The sequence below is a fragment of the Leuciscus leuciscus genome (genome assembly GCF_965113295.1).
Source record: "Leuciscus leuciscus genome assembly, chromosome: 13".
Taxonomy (NCBI): Eukaryota; Metazoa; Chordata; class Actinopteri; order Cypriniformes; family Leuciscidae; genus Leuciscus; species Leuciscus leuciscus.
In genome coordinates, this window is record NC_138737.1 from 78384 (window position 1) to 94276 (window position 15893).

Sequence of the window (15893 nt, forward strand, 5' to 3'; positions counted from 1 at the left end):
TTTTAGGGTAGCGTTTATGTGATTCATGTGATTATTATGTTTGTTATTTTATTGACTTTTTTAATTTTGGTTGTTTGGTTAGTTTATTACATGCACTGTTATGTGTATCTTTTAATTTCATATTGTTATGTAAAGCGCTTTGAGATATTACTTTTAAAGGCGCTATATAAAATAAAGTTTATTATTATTATTATTATTATCATGGCCGGCTATCCTGGAGAGATAGCCGATAGCCTGGAGAGACATTTCTCGTGAATCGTTATTCTCTTCTGAATATGTATCGCGTGGACTATGCTGCTTGTGGTCGCACAGAAACGGGAGATTCTCAGCCCATGCGATGCCTACCTGTAAAGATCTGACGACGGAAGGCCCAGCAAGGAGATCGTGGTTAGTTCTCATCTTGCTTTGATTATCGGGTAATGTTCACCCCAACCCGGGTCCAACGTTAGCCCAGCTTCAAACGCCCGACGAATTCAAATCTTCAAATGGATTACGTGTTTTTCATCTGAATGTGTGCAGCCTGATTAATAAAATGGACTTTATAAGAGTTTGGGCCGACACGACTGGTGCAGACATAATGGTCTTTACTGAGACATGGCTAAAAGCATCAGTCACAAATGATGTGATTAATATCGATGCATATAATGTCTTCAGATCTGATCGTGCAAACAAAGATCACGTAGTAAAAAGTCACGTTGCTTCTATGACAGAAGTGAGAGGGAGAGGGGGAGAGGATTTTTCAGGAGTGACTTTTTACTGCGCCGAGTCCGAAGTGCTTCCAAGTGCTATTCCGCCATACATTATAGTTATTCTTTTTATCCGCTTAGAAAAGCGCCACGTTTTATTTTGTGTCACCATACTTGGTCGTGTAACTGCTCGTGTAACTGTATTTAAATAGGGAAAACGTGGAGGTGTTTGGTCGCTTCTAACTTCATCTCTGTTTGGTCCCTAATGAATGAACTGGGCTAAGCTAAGTGCTATCAGAGTGTCGCCGCGCGCCAGAGCGATTGAGTGCACGCACTGAGACCAGAGAGGTATGCATCAACTCGTCTTAGTTAAGGGAATAACATAGTTTAATATGAAAACACGGTGAAGTATCCCTTTAACTGAAGCCTCGTCTCCAATATTATACCAAAAATGTGGAAATCGGCAACGGTTACTCCATTACTAAAGGGCGGAGATCCCTCAGATCCAAATAATTACTGTCCTATTTCCAGATTGCCAGTTTTAGTGAAAGTCTTTGAATCACTGATAAATGACCAATTAAAACAATTTCTGTCGGTTAATAATATTCTTCACGATTATCAGTCAGGTTTTAGAACAGGACATAGTAACATTACTGCAGCTATGTTGGTCTCAAATGATATTATAACTTCTTTAGACAGTAAAAAATCACATGCTGCTCTATTTGTTGATCTATCAAAAGCTTTTGATTCTGTAGATTAATGTTACAGAGACTCGGACTGGCCGTATGTCCGTGGTGCTTGATGCACTTTTATGTGTGTGTGTGTGTGTGTGTGTGTGTGTGTGTGTGAGAGTGTGTGTGTGAGTGAGTGAGTGAGTGAGTGTGTGTGTGTGTGCGAGTGTGTGTGTGAGGCCTGTAATGGACTGGCCGTATGTCCGTGGTGCTTGATGCACTTTTATGTGTGTGTGTGTGTGTGTGTGTGTGTGTGTGAGGCCTGTAATGGACTGGCCGTATGTCCGTGGTGCTTGATGCACTTTTATGTGTGTGAGTGAGTGAGTGAGTGAGTGAGTGAGTGAGTGAGTGTGTGTGAGTGTGTGTGTGTGTGTGTGTGTGTGTGTGTGTGTGAGAGTGTGTGAGTGAGTGAGTGAGTGAGTGTGTGTGTGTGTGTGTGTGTGTGTGTGTGAGGCCTGTAATGGACTGGCCGTATGTCCGTGGTGCTTGATGCACTTTTATGTGTGTGTGTGTGTGTGTGTGTGTGTGTGTGTGTGTGTGAGAGTGAGTGAGTGAGTGAGTGAGTGTGTGTGTGAATGAGTGAGTGAGTGAGTGTGTGTGTGTGTGTGTGTGTGTGTGTGTGTGAGTGAGTGAGTGTGTGTGTGTGTGTGTGTGAGTGAGTGAGTGTGAGTGTGTGTGTGTGTGTGTGTGTGTGTGTGTGTGTGTGTGAGTGAGTGAGTGAGTGAGTGTGTGTGTGAATGAGTGAGTGAGTGAGTGAGTGTGTGTGTGTGTGTGTGTGTGTGTGTGTGTGAGTGAGTGAGTGAGTGAGTGAGTGTGAGTGTGTGTGTGTGTGTGTGTGTGTGTGTGTGAGTGAGTGAGTGAGTGAGTGAGTGTGTGTGTGTGAATGAGTGAGTGAGTGAGTGTGTGTGTGTGTGTGAGTGAGTGAGTGTGTGTGTGTGTGTGTGTGTGTGAGTGAGTGAGTGTGAGGCCTGTAATGGACTGGCCGTATGTCCGTGGTGCTTGTTGCACTTTTATGAGCTTCAATCTGTTGGTTGCAATCCACTGCCATTATAAAGCTGGGAAGAGCCAGGACATTTATTAATATAACTCTGACTGTGTTCGTCTGACAGAAGAGTGTCATACACACCTAGGATGAGTTGAGGGAGAGTAAATCATGGGCTAATGTTCATTTTAAAGTGAACTACTCCTTTAATGTGGCAGGCCAGTTAAATGCTCTAGTTAAATATGTTAGATCTGTGATTTTCTGTGCATAACTTACATTTCACAGTTATATCCTTATCTCTAAATGTTATAAAGTCACATGATTATTGCCATTTTGGATAAAGCCTCGTCCCGACAGCAAACGGGTCTTTGTTAAACTAAGTGCAATAATTCTGACTAAACACACATTTTGTTGTTGGACATTATTTTATTTTATTTTATTATTTATCAAAGAAATAATAAACTGATTAATGGATTAGCAAAATAATAATAAATGTAATATACCCAAAAACCAGACATAACGGTGAAAACAGGTTGTCACATGTATGACCGTGGATCAGAGCAAAATAACCTGCAATAATTCAAATTTCTCACATAAAACACGTTAAATTTATATTTATTTAGTAAGGTAAATTATTGAATTTCCGTTATTACTGTGTGTGTACGAGAAGTGAACAACTGAACTAATCAAACTCTTAAATGATTTCATCAAAGTGTAAATATCCCAAAACCAGTTTTTTTACCTTTGAAGAAAACGGCAGTACAAATCATTTCATCCGTATCCTTGCATTATATGTGTTTCTGTGGTCGTTCTAGGGTTCATGTTGGTTTCCTGAGGTTCTTTCTTTGCGACTCACCGCAGAAACAGTGAATGAGTCCGAGAGAAAAGCCGGCTGGGATGAGCTCGTATTCCCTGCGGATCTCCGAAACACAGGACAGGGACTCACCATGTGCTCTCAAACGGGTCCAGAACCGAGGATTCGCACAAAGGTCTTCAAAGGTGTCTGCAAAAGTGAAAGAGAAAACCATCTTTATTTCTCCTCAAGGCTCAAACCACAATATCCTCATACTTACGTTTGAACATTATTAGATGGACAGTGAAGAAAATGACCCTGAACCACACATGTTCTAATGCTGCATGTTTAGCATAGGTTAGTCCAGTCATCGAGGGTTTACGTCCAACACAGAAAACACTGTTGTTTTAAACACAAGGAAAGAAAGCTGATGTCGTCTTCATCTTGAACTGTCTGAAATGCTGCAGTGTTTGATGACTGATGAGGTTCCACTCAGGTCCTGTATATATCTATCATAGATCTGCTCCTGGTGACTGCACGAGTTCAGTAACTGAGTGAGTTATATCATCATCATCATCATCATCAGTATCTCAGGACCTGCGCAAGTTCACTGGAGTAATACTTCATCTGATCTTTAACCCGAGGCTGTTGGTCTATAAAGAGTGAAGAAAGCTTCGGGTTTGTACTATAAACACAAGGTTTCGAGTTTCACATCAGGTCAGTTTCATCACACAATCATTATAATCATTTGCATTGTAATCAATGAAAAGTTTAATAGGAATTATCGGGCGAAGCTGCAAAACATTTGACAGTGAATAACAATAAATTAAATGCAGTTGTCCAGAACGATTTCGGCTTTAATTCGGTGATGTAGAGTGTACCGCACACAATCTGCTCTGAACATCACAAATATGTTAAACAGTAATAAATTAATGTGTCATTCAAACCTGCTGATATTATATTACTGACTTCTGGATGGATGTTATATTATATTATGAGCATTAGCGTGTGTTTCATGCACACATCTGAGGGAGTCGACTTCATCATCAGATGTTCCTCCATCAGGATCTCGAGCAAAGCCGGGCGAGGGAACATAAAACTTAATAGTTTAAATAAATGTAATGACATAAAATGACATTTAACTCTAATTAGAAAATATTTTTAAAAGAAATGTTAATTTATGTTTTCATTTTAGATTTCATTGATTTTTAATCATAGCATAACTAATGAAAAGAGATCAGGCAAAACCCTGACATGGCCGTCAGGTGGAGGTTAGTATCGGCTCTATCAGTGATGGCTAGATAGGAATGAGCGATTAAGACTAACGGAATATAAAAATGCAGATCAGAAAATATATGACAAGTCGATCCCGTAGTTTGGCAGATGAAGCTCTTGATCCACACGCCTGATCCTCGACCCGGAACGCCTCTGGACCCGTGCGGAGGATAGACCAGGTGAACACGTTTCACTCTTCACCTTTGCTACCGTGGAAGAAGATTGTTTTTCATGCCTAAAGTCCTTAATTTCATCATCATCAGCTTTCACTGTAAGGAGCTTCAGTGATTGGAGGAACACAGTCGAGGCGGGAAAAGCCCTAAACACGCAGCGTCAAAAGAACATGACGAGAGTAACAGCCGGAAGTGGGGAACAGTGATGTCACCGTCTCAGAAGCATGAAGAACTGACTCATCTTATTGTCATCTCTAATGTAAAGAATGCGACTTGGCTAGTAATCTTTTACATTATTCAAGATCTTTACCTGTACTTAGCAGATACTTGTATACGATGCTAGCTTTGCTTTGCGAGACCAAATGAAACCAACTTAACTCTTTATCTTAACTGCACTTGTGTCTCTTCAAACCTGGACATATTTAACCCCTTCTTCAGCCTCAGGCACTGTAGACTCTCATTTACTTGTTCTCATCATCATACTATATTCATCAGGGAAAGTGATGAAATATACACACGTTGCTCACTCACAGCATTTCTAACTCTGATATTGAAATAGTTCTTTGGGGTGAAGGAAACAACAGGACTGACACAGATCCTAAAAGGACATTCATTTATTTAATACAAAAGCCCACAGTACATTAATAATAAAAGCACACAGATGCAGTGACAGAGACAGACACTTAAAGCATCGTACAGCGCCACCTTTCTGTTCTACATGATATTGCATCGAGCTCAGTGGCTGACATGCTTTAAAGTGCTAACTGGAGAACTTCAGCAGGACTCGTACGCTCAGTACCGATTACAGACCCTGTTTAACATGTACAAGAAACTAGCAAAACATTTGGTTACAGGCTTCCACAACACACACACACACGTTCTGTGACTCGACACACACCTGGAACACGTGTACAGGTGCATAAACTCATCCACAAAATAAACCGTTCTGATGGTGAGCGCGTGAAAACGTGAAAATTAAACTATATAGATTTAGCAACAACAACAAAAATAAAGAGAAATGGTGGAACTCATAAAAGATCAGATCACACACACGGCACACGAGTCCTTCTCAAACCACAGACTTTATACATATACTTTTTAAAATCATCACAAACATGTAAAAGCTCCATCTAACCGTCTAAAGTGTTTAGAAGACGAGTCTCCTCATATGCGCTCATTGATTAATTGATTAGCAAGGATAAAGAGGGAAATAATCCATATATCACACACTAATCAGGAAATACGACGTCCCTAACTCTCCGACGTGATTTTATCCTCCGTAAACAGGCGGTTCCTCTTCAGAAGAATACGAATCACATCACAAGACTTGTGCAGCACAACTACATGATAAACTAGCAGAGCAAACTCCAGTCCGAGGTAGAAGAGCCTGCAGAACACGGACAGATCCCACAGGAGTCAGTCCAATCCCTTTACAGCCGTTAATCTGCTCAGTGAAGCCACGGCCCGCGATTACTCAATAAGGCCATATTAGTCCAGTCAAGACGCTTGCCTTGGCAGTCATAGTGCATACAGTGAGTACATCTCAGGTGTTCAAGTCCGTCTCGTGTGATCAGCACCGCTTTGATTCAGAGGCTACAGTTATATAAAGGGGTTTCATGCATTTCACTCCGGATTACAAAAACTCTAGCGCACAATCATATCCACACGATGTTCTAGGACAGACTGATGTGTTTATTTACTTTTAAACATGTCTAAGTGTGCAGGTGCTGCTACAATAGAAACTAATAGTGCACAATCATGTGTTCAGTAGTGAATTCTTGTGTACAAATCATATCGCTTGTCATTCTTGACCTAAAGCTCCTTTAAGTGTGTGTGTAAACGCCGGTCAGTGATCAACCGTGTCAGTGCACACGGTTCAGAAAGTGACATTGTGAGGCTTTGCATTATATTGGGTGTATTAAGGTGCGCTGTGTGAAACCTGATGGTGTGTGTGAAACTTCCGCTCGGCTGATGGCATTGAAGGCACTCGAGATCGGATTGGCTCTTCAGCGACCCACGATGTACGGATACTGCGGGACGAGGAGCGAGGAGCACGACACAGTTACAGGACTAACAGACACCGGTGCGCCGGACCCTCACATGTAGGACAGGCGCTTGGCTGTGAGGAACTCCTCCAGGTGGACCGAGCCACCGCCCAGGAGCCCGAACGCAGGGAACATGGTGCCGGAGCAGTCCACCGCCCGCTCGTACAGGCAGCGCATGCTGTCGCCGTCGTAGAAGAACACGCGGCCGGCGTCGTAGTCCAGGAGGACCCCGATCCGGTGTGGTGCGGGCAGAACCCGGCCCATGTCCCCGGTGCAGAGCGAGGCCTTGGGGATGAAGAGCCGCCCCATGCCCACCGTCAGCAGGGTGAAGGGCTGAGACACCTCGAAACACGCGTCCTCGCTGCCGCTGTCGTGCCCGCTGTCGTGATCATACCTGTGGGAGAAACTGCACACACTCAGATCCTGGAGGAATGCTAATCAGAAACAGCTTTTCTTATTCAACAAACACAAAATTAATGTAAAACTGCAAATGGATGGTGTGTAAAGGCCTGTTCGCACCAAGAACAATAACTATTTTGTTGTCAGTCGCTTTAAAAGCAGGATGATTCTGATTGGCTGTCAATGTTTTTATCGTTCATCAGCTGGACTAGCTATTCTCAGAGAATGAGAATGAGTATCTAAACCTGATAGTTATTATAGTGAAGAGGCCGGTAGCGTCTCCGCGTGAGGGTTATAGTGATCATCGTAGCTGTGAAGAGGCCGGTAGCGTCTCCGCGTGAGGGTTATAGTGATCATCGTAGCTGTGAAGAGGCCGGTAGCGTCTCCGCGTGAGCCTCGCCGCAGGTGTTCGCTGTTCACAGATGCAGTGATTATAATGAGAATGATGTCATGATACAGCCCTGGGGTGCGTTTCCCTAAAGCTTCATTAGCCAACTATGGTCGCAAGTTCTGTCATTATCATCGTTCAACTAGTCTGTTTCCCCAAAACATATTTCTATAGAACATTCGCGAACAGCATCGCAGACTCTGGAACGACGCTCTCGACCTGCGGTTAGAAGCAGAGTTTCTTGTTTGCATGACATGTGGACTCTAACACCAAGCTGACATTCAGTACAAGCTAACTCTTTTATTAAGAATACATACAAATGTCATTTACGTTGAAGGGGTGATTTTGGAATCCACTGTAATGAGTGAATATAATCAAGGTATTAATCAATATTTTTCCTCCTAAACATCACGAGTTGAATGACTTCTCTAGGCTTATGAGATTTTACTTTGTTATAGAAGTTAGCAGTGTGGGTTAGGGTGTGATCACTGATGAGTTAGGGTGTGATCACTGATGTATTCTCTAATGTCTGTGTTTGATGTCAGGAATGCAGTGACAGTGCTTGCTCGTTTAGCCCGGCTTCCAGAGATGAATTATGGACGTCTTTAACATGTCAATACATACATCTGCTTTTCTAGGGTACCCTGACAACTATGGTCATTGAAGTCTATAGTTTAAGGGACCATTTCTCAGTTAAAGCTAGTTAAAGTAGGTCTCGCTGCACAGAAGTGTTCGCTGGAGGAGTGAGGCGAGTCTCACCTCGGGCTGCTGGAGTCTCGAGGGTTGTGGAACCACTCGGAGAGTTTGCAGTCGGACGCCACTCCCACCTTCACCATGTAGGAGCCGGGATCCACACGGAAAGCCCAGTAATGGCGTCCGTGAGAGATGCCCGTGTCCCCGATGATGTAGTCCAGGCATATATAACTCCCGGTCTGGACCCGCTCCGCAGACAGGAGGAAGCTCAGGCCCGCTACGCTCTCCACTGAGTCCCGGCGCTTGCTCAGCGTGAGCCGCTCCGCACTGTAGCCACACTTCTCATTAAACAGGAACCCGAACACTGAAGAGCAGACACACAGATCTCAATCAATGGCTATTCGACTAATTTAGCCTTTTATACACAGATTTAAAGGGATAGTTCACTTTGAAATTAAATTTTGGTATGTTTTAGCTTACCTCAAGGGCATCCAAGATGTAGGTGTCTTTTTTTCCGCAGTAGTTTCAATTTTGATATTTTTAGGTCAAACCGTTCTTGTCTGTCAGTCATATAATGCAGGTCGATGGTCACCACCTCAAAGAGCATGCACAGAGTCCAAATTAAAACAATTCCCCATCGTCCAAATTAAACAATTCCCCATCGTAAGTACACATTGATGGCCCAAGACACGAAACGAGCGGTTTGTGTGAGAAAACGAACAGTATTTTGTATACAGCCACGTCCAAGTGATCTGAGAGCGCGGGCGGGTATAGATATATACAATAGAAGTCGCCTTGGCGACTGCAGTTCATTGGAACGAAACCGTAGCCAAGGCGACATCTAGTGTATATATCTATACCCGCCCGCGCTCTCAGATCACTTGGACGTGGCTGTGTACAAGAGGTAAAAACGATATAAATACTGTTTGTTTTCTCACACAAACCGCTCGTTTCGTGTCTTAGGCCATCAATGTGTACTTACGATGGGGAATTGTTTAATTTGGACGACGGGGAATTGTTTTAATTTGGACTCTGTGCATGCTCTTTGAGACAGTGACCATCGACCTGCATTATATGACTGACAGACAAGAACGGTTTGACCTAAAAATATCAAAATTGAAACTACTGCGGAAAAAAAGACACCTACATCTTGGATGCCCTTGAGGTAAGCTAAAACATACCAAAATTTAATTTCAAAGTGAACTATCCCTTTAATCAACATCAGCAGGGTGAAGGAATAATATTAATATTAATAACATCCATTAGGGATGGACATGTTTTTCGGACAAACTAGTTCGGCACACACCCGACCTACAGCCGATTCTAAAGGTTTTGTTGGTCATGTCAATCATAGTAAATGCTAACCCTGACCTTAACACTAGTGTACCATTAGCATCACATCCTGACAGATCCAGTTACGGCTTCATTTTGAAGCAATAAAAGTTAAAGCTATTAATATGTTTTATCACTAAAACTAAATGACAAATTCAGTTTCCCCAGCTAGGCTCATGTAGTGTCGGACGCCACAGATCACGCCTGTAAAGGGTTGGTTATGATTTCACTTTTCTAACTTTAGTTAGTGTGTAATGTTGCATTCTCAACTTCTGTAAGATTTCACATCAAATCCACTGAGCTGGAGCATGTGATAACTGAATGTGTGTGTGAGTTCGAGAGTGTGTATGTGTGAGTCATTTGGAGCCGGTGGCGTGTGGAGGATCACCGCAGTGGTGTGTGTGTGTCAAGTCAAGTTTATTTGTATAGCGCTTTTCACAATACAGATTGACACACACATGTGTGTATATATATGTGTGTGTGTGTGTGTTACCTGGAGCCGGTGGCGTTTGGAAGATCACTGCAGGTGTGTGTGTGTGTGTGTGTGTGTGTGTGTGAGACCTGGAGCCGGTGGCGTGTGGAAGATCACTGCAGGTGTGTGTGTGTGTGTGAGTGTGCGTCACCTAGAGCCGGTGGCGTGTGGAAGGTCACCGCAGGTGTGTGAGTGTGTGTGTGTGAGAAAGTCTGATTCTGTGAGTGTGTGTGTGTGTGTGAGTGTGAGAGTGTGAGTGTGTGTGTGAGAGAGTGTGTGTGAGAGAGTGTGTGTCTCACCTGGAGCGGGTGGCGTGTGGAAGGTCACCACAGGTAGGTGTGTGTGTGTGTGTGTGTGTGTGTGAGACCTGGAGCCGGTGGGGTGTGGAAGGTCACCGCAGGTAGGTGTGTGTGTGTGTGTGTGTGTGTGTGCGTGCGTGTCAAGTCAAGTCAAGTATATTTGTATAGCGCTTTTCACAATACAGATTGTATCAAAGCAGCTTCACAGTATTAAATTTAAATAATACAACAAGGTTTGTTTCTAGTGGAATTTATTGATTGATAAAATTTTATTAAATATCCCCAAAATATCCCCAACTGAGCAAGCCAAAGGCAACAGTGGCAAGGAACCGAAAAACTCCATCAAGTGACCTAATGGTGTCCTAAAACTCCATCAGGTGACCTAATGGAGAAAAAAAAACCTTGGGAGAACCCAGGCTCAGTCGGGGGCCAGTTCTCCTCTGGCATTTATGAACTAGAGGCCGGATTGTAGTTTGAACTGTAAGATTAAAAATATTATATGAATGCCTGGCTGAAGAGATGCGACTTTAATCTAGTTTTAAACTGGGAGAGCGAGTCTGAGCAACGAACAGTATCAGGAAGACTATTCCAGAGTTTTGGAGCCAAATGTGAAAATGCTCTCCCTCCTTTGGTGGTTCTGGATATCCTAGGTATGACCAAAAGCCTTGAATTTAGTGATCTTAAAGAGCGCGATGGATTATAGGGTGATAGAAGATCCGTTAAATAGACTGGAGCTAAGCCGTTTAGGGCTTTATAAGTCAGTAGCAATACCTTGTAATTAATACGGAACTTTATAGGTAACCAATGCAGTGATGATAAAATTGGTGTTATATGATCATATTTTCTTGATCTCGTAAGAACTCTAGCGGCGGCATTTTGGACTAACTGTAGCTTGTTTATTGAGGATGCAGGACAACCAGCTAATAAAGCATTACAGTAATCCAGTCTCGAGGTCATGAATGCATGAACTAACTTTTCTGCATCAGAAACTGATAGCATATTACATAGCTTAGCAATGTTTCTAAGGTGGAAAAAGGCTGTTTTTGTAACATATGAAATATGTTTTTCAAAAGACAGGTTGCAGTGGAGTATAACACCCAGGTCTTTTACTGTAGAGGATAAAGTAACAGGACATCCTATGATGTTAAAGTTGTATTGTGCGAGGTTTTGTGGGCGGTTTTTTGAACCGATAAGTATTACCTCTGTCTTGTCTGGATTTAATAAAAGAAAATTACGCGTCATCCAATCTTTTATATCTTTAACACACTCTGTCAATTTGGAAAATTTAGCGTTTTCATCCGGCCGTGATGAAATATATATTTGAGTGTCATCAGCATAACAATGGAAACTAATTCCATGTTTCCTTATAATATTTCCAAGTGGCATCATATATATGGAAAATAACAGAGGGCCTAATACAGATCCCTGCGGCACTCCATAGTTTACTGGAGTTATGATCGATTTTTCTCCATTTAAATAAACAAAATGGTAGCGGTCAGATAGGTATGATTTGAACCAGCTTAGTGCTTGTCCTTAAACACCAGTATAATTTTGTAGTCGATCTAAGAGTAATGTGTGATCTATAGTATCGAACGCAGCACTAAGATCAAGTAAAACTAGTATTGAGATACAGCCTAACGGGATATTTTGTTCGGGTGACGTCTGTTTATTTGTTAGTCTAGCCACGGTGTTAAATAAAAACCTTGGATTGTTTTGGTTGTTTTCTATTAGTTTGCGGAGGTGCTCAGCCCTGGCCGCTTTTAGGGCCTTTTTATAACGTGACATACTGTCTTTCCACGCGATTCTAAAGACCTCTAAATTAGTTTGTTTCCATTTACGCTCTAAAATACGGGTTTCTCTCTTTAGAACATGCGTAGTATTGTTGTACCATGGTGCTTTAATTTTCTCTCTGACCTTTTTTAATTTAATAGGTGCAACCACATCCAATTTTCTAGAGAGAATGGTACTCAAAGTGCTAGTTAGTTCTTCTAGTTCATCTGTTTGTTTGGGTTCAGGCAGCAGCTGAGACAGATTAGATAAGCAATTTGAGAAATTATCTATGGTGGATGGGAGGATTGTTCTGCCTGGTCGATAACGCGGCGCCGCATGACATATTACAGCAGTACGTAATATGCAAGTTACCATGTAATGATCAGTGACATCATCACTTTGTGGAATGATATCTATATCGGTTGGATCGGTTCCATGTGATATAATTAAATCGAGTGTATGATTAAGATGATGTGTTGGTCCGGTGACGTTTTGCTTGACCCCAAATGAATTTAATAAATCTGTAAACGCAGCTCCTAACGCATCATTTGGATTATCTACGTGTATGTTAAAATCTCCAACAATGAATGCTTTATCGACATTGACTAATAGGTCTGAGAGAAAATCTGCAAACCCTTTTAGGAAATCAGCGTAAGGCCCAGGCGGTCTATATACAGTAGCCAAGGCTAGAGTTAATAGGGATGTTTTTCTAACATCTAAGAGCGTAACATTTAGTACAAGTACTTCACCTGGAGCCGGTGGCGTGTGGAAGGTCACCGCAGGTAGGTGTGTGTGTGTGTGTGTGTGTGTGTGTGTGTCACCTGGAGCCGGTGGCGTGTGGAAGGTCACCGCAGATAGGTGTGTGTGTGTGTCACCTGGAGCCGGTGGCGTGTGGAAGGTTACCCGCAGATAGGTGTGTGTGTGTGTGTCACCTGGAGCCGGTGGCGTGTGGAAGGTCACCGCAGGTAGGTGTGTGTGTGTGTGTGTGTGTCACCTGGAGCCGGTGGCGTGTGGAAGGTCACCGCAGGTAGGTGTGTGTGAGTGTGAGTGTCACCTGGAGCCGGTGGCGTGTGGAAGGTCACCGCAGGTAGGTGTGTGTGTGTGTGAGAGTGAGTGTGAGTGTGTCACCTGGTGCCGGTGGCGTGTGGAAGGTCACCGCAGGTAGGTGTGTGTGTGTGTGAGAGTGAGTGTGAGTGTGTCACCTGGAGCCGGTGGCGTGTGGAAGGTCACCGCAGGTAGGGGTGTGTTTGTGTGAGTGTGTCACCTGGAGCCGGTGGCGTGTGGAAGGTCACCGCAGGTAGGTGTGTGTGTGTGTGTGTGTGTGTGTGTGTGTGTGTGTGTGTGTGTGTGTGAGAGTGTGAGTGTCACCTGGAGCCGGTGGCGTGTGGAAGGTCACCGCAGGTAGGTGTGTGTGTGTGTGTGTGTGTGTGTCTCACCTGGAGCCGGTGGCGTGTGGAAGGTCACCGCAGGTAGGTGTGTGTGTGTGTGTGTCACCTGGAGCCGGTGGCGTGTGGAAGGTCCCCACAGGTAGGTGTGTGTGTGTGTGTGTGTGTGTGTGTGTGTGTGCGAGTGTGAGTGTGTCACCTGGAGCCGGTGGCGTGTGGAAGGTCACCGCAGGTAGGTGTGTGTGTGTGTGTGTGTGTGTGTGTGTGTGTGTGTGTGTCACCTGGAGCCAGTGGCGTGTGGAAGGTCACCGCAGGTAGGTGTAGGTGTGTGTGTGTGTGTGTGTGTGTGTGTGTGTGTGTGTGTGTGTGTCACCTGGAGCCGGTGGCGTGTGGAAGGTGACCTCAGGACTGTAGGGACTGCACACACTGTCACGGAAGCTCTTCACTCTGAAGGAGTAACGGCAGTCGAGGGCCAGATCCGACACCACAGTGTTACTGCCGTACACACACTCCGTGGCCCTCCAGCGCGACTCTTCATCATCATCCTCCTCCTCACACACCCTCCTGAACTCCAGCACATGATGATCCGTGGGCAGGGAGTCCTCAGAAAGACGCCAGTGGATCAGGCCCTCGTTGTACACGCGACAGCGAGAGAGGTCGATCACGGGAGGATCCGGGACTGAGGAGAAACACATCAGCGTCTCAGATCAACGTCTTACAGGTTATTTACTCACAAGCATCAGCTGGAGGTTCAGGACGATCTATGGCTGTGCTGAACCCGCTGGAATAAACACACGAGACCGAGCCGCATGAACAACACACGTTTCTGTCGCTGTTCGTCAAGCGTCTCTACCAGAACAGGGGTCAGTGCGGTTTCTTATTACCGGGGAGAGGGCCTTGGGTTCGGCACAGACAAACCCGCCGGCCTGACGGAGCTCCTGTCGGATCAACGACGGTCCAAAATCAGACCCTCGGGGTGTTGTCAAGGAGGGGACAACGCTCCGCTCACACAAGGTAACGGAAAACAGGCGGCACAGAAGGCACTCTGGAGGAAGGTGAAGTCCTGAGCCACGGAGCTCTGACCCTGGCTTGTCGGAAGGCCCACCGAGACTCTACTTTGACCTGAGTTTGGTGTCTCTAGGTGGCTGGGTCCTGGAGTTACAGCCGTTCAAAGTTGGGGCCCTTTTTCTGGTTTGAAAATGTCCTAAACCTGCAGTGGGTCGGGACTTCCAGGGCCCCAGAGGCTCTGAACGCAAGCCGAGGAAGGTTCACCTCTCTCAGCCACGGTCAGATCGCCCCGCGCTCCTGAAGTCCCCTGGGAGACATGGGTCTCCACCAGAACGAATGAATGGGAATTTGGTTTTTCGCAAATATCTCAAATTACACGGCGTCCCCGAGGCCCGCCACGCTCGTGTTTGGCCGAGGGTCCCCATGGAGAATTCAGAGTCTGTGAATGTGGTGAAACTGCTGGAATAAACAAGCCTCATGAACAACTCGTGTTTCTGTCACTGTTTGTCATGCGTGTCTACCAGAACAGGAGTCAAGGCGGTTTCTATAAAAGCAGCTTAAAAAAACAACAACACACCCAGCATTTGTTAGTTTTTTTTTGAGAGGACAGCAGAATAGAAAGTTGTGTTGGCAGTAGGCATGTGCCGGTATCAAATTTTCATGCTGCGATTAATTGATTGAGCTTTTATCACGGTAAACGGTATTATCACGATATTTTAATTGCTCAAGAGAAACGGATGGATTGGGGGGGTAGAAAAAACAACAACTTGCATCACAATAGGTGTAATTGTGATTGTCAAAACATTTGGTAACTAAACAGAATTTTACACAGTTTTCACGATTTCAATTCTTGAGATTTGATTTCAATCTTGATTCAATATTGGCTGATAAATATTTAAAAAAATTAAGAGAAAAGCGCTATATAAATTTAATGAATTATTATTATTAGGTAGGCTACAGTAGATAGCCTACATGTAAATTTTTCTCAAGAAAAAATATATCTCACATAATGCTGCAAACATACAGAGAGCCCTATCAGCTGGTATTATTAAAGGTTAAAAATGAACAAATTAATATAATTTGGTTTTCATTATAATAAGAATTATGACACAAGTAAAAATATAATACAAATGTAATATAGTGCACATATTTAGCAAAATACTCCTCTCTATAGCTATTTTTTTCTAGTCAACTAACGTGCTATGGTCATTAAATGGCATAATTGTTCACCTGCAGCTTTATTGACCTCTTTCCGTGGTTGAAAAACACTGATTGATCGATATTATGTATGAGGCATAAAAACCTTTCGGTAAGTTGTACTGTATCTTTAAATAAAAAGTAACAGATGATCGGTTTACTTGAACTGAGGCGCTACAGCGATCGGTCACGTCACATTTACAAGCACCAAAACGGTATTTATTGTCTGAATTTCGTAATAAAATGGACAGAACCTGAGAGCTGA

General features: G+C 43.8%; 1 protein-coding gene across 2 annotated transcripts in view; it reads right to left on the reverse strand.

Moving 5' to 3' along the window:
• Positions 1-5238: 5238 nt before the first annotated feature.
• The window catches only part of trim36 (tripartite motif containing 36), a 30486-nt gene continuing 19831 nt past the window's right edge, over positions 5239-15893 (reverse strand). For both annotated transcript variants that reach the window (XM_082187546.1, XM_082187547.1), the window contains exons 8-10: positions 13797-14102; positions 8232-8529; positions 5239-7079 (exon numbers count right to left, since the gene is read on the reverse strand). In XM_082187546.1, the coding sequence (XP_082043672.1) occupies positions 6737-7079; positions 8232-8529; positions 13797-14102 (947 nt within the window). In that variant the 3' untranslated portion in view covers positions 5239-6736. The remainder of the gene's footprint in view (positions 7080-8231; positions 8530-13796; positions 14103-15893) is intronic.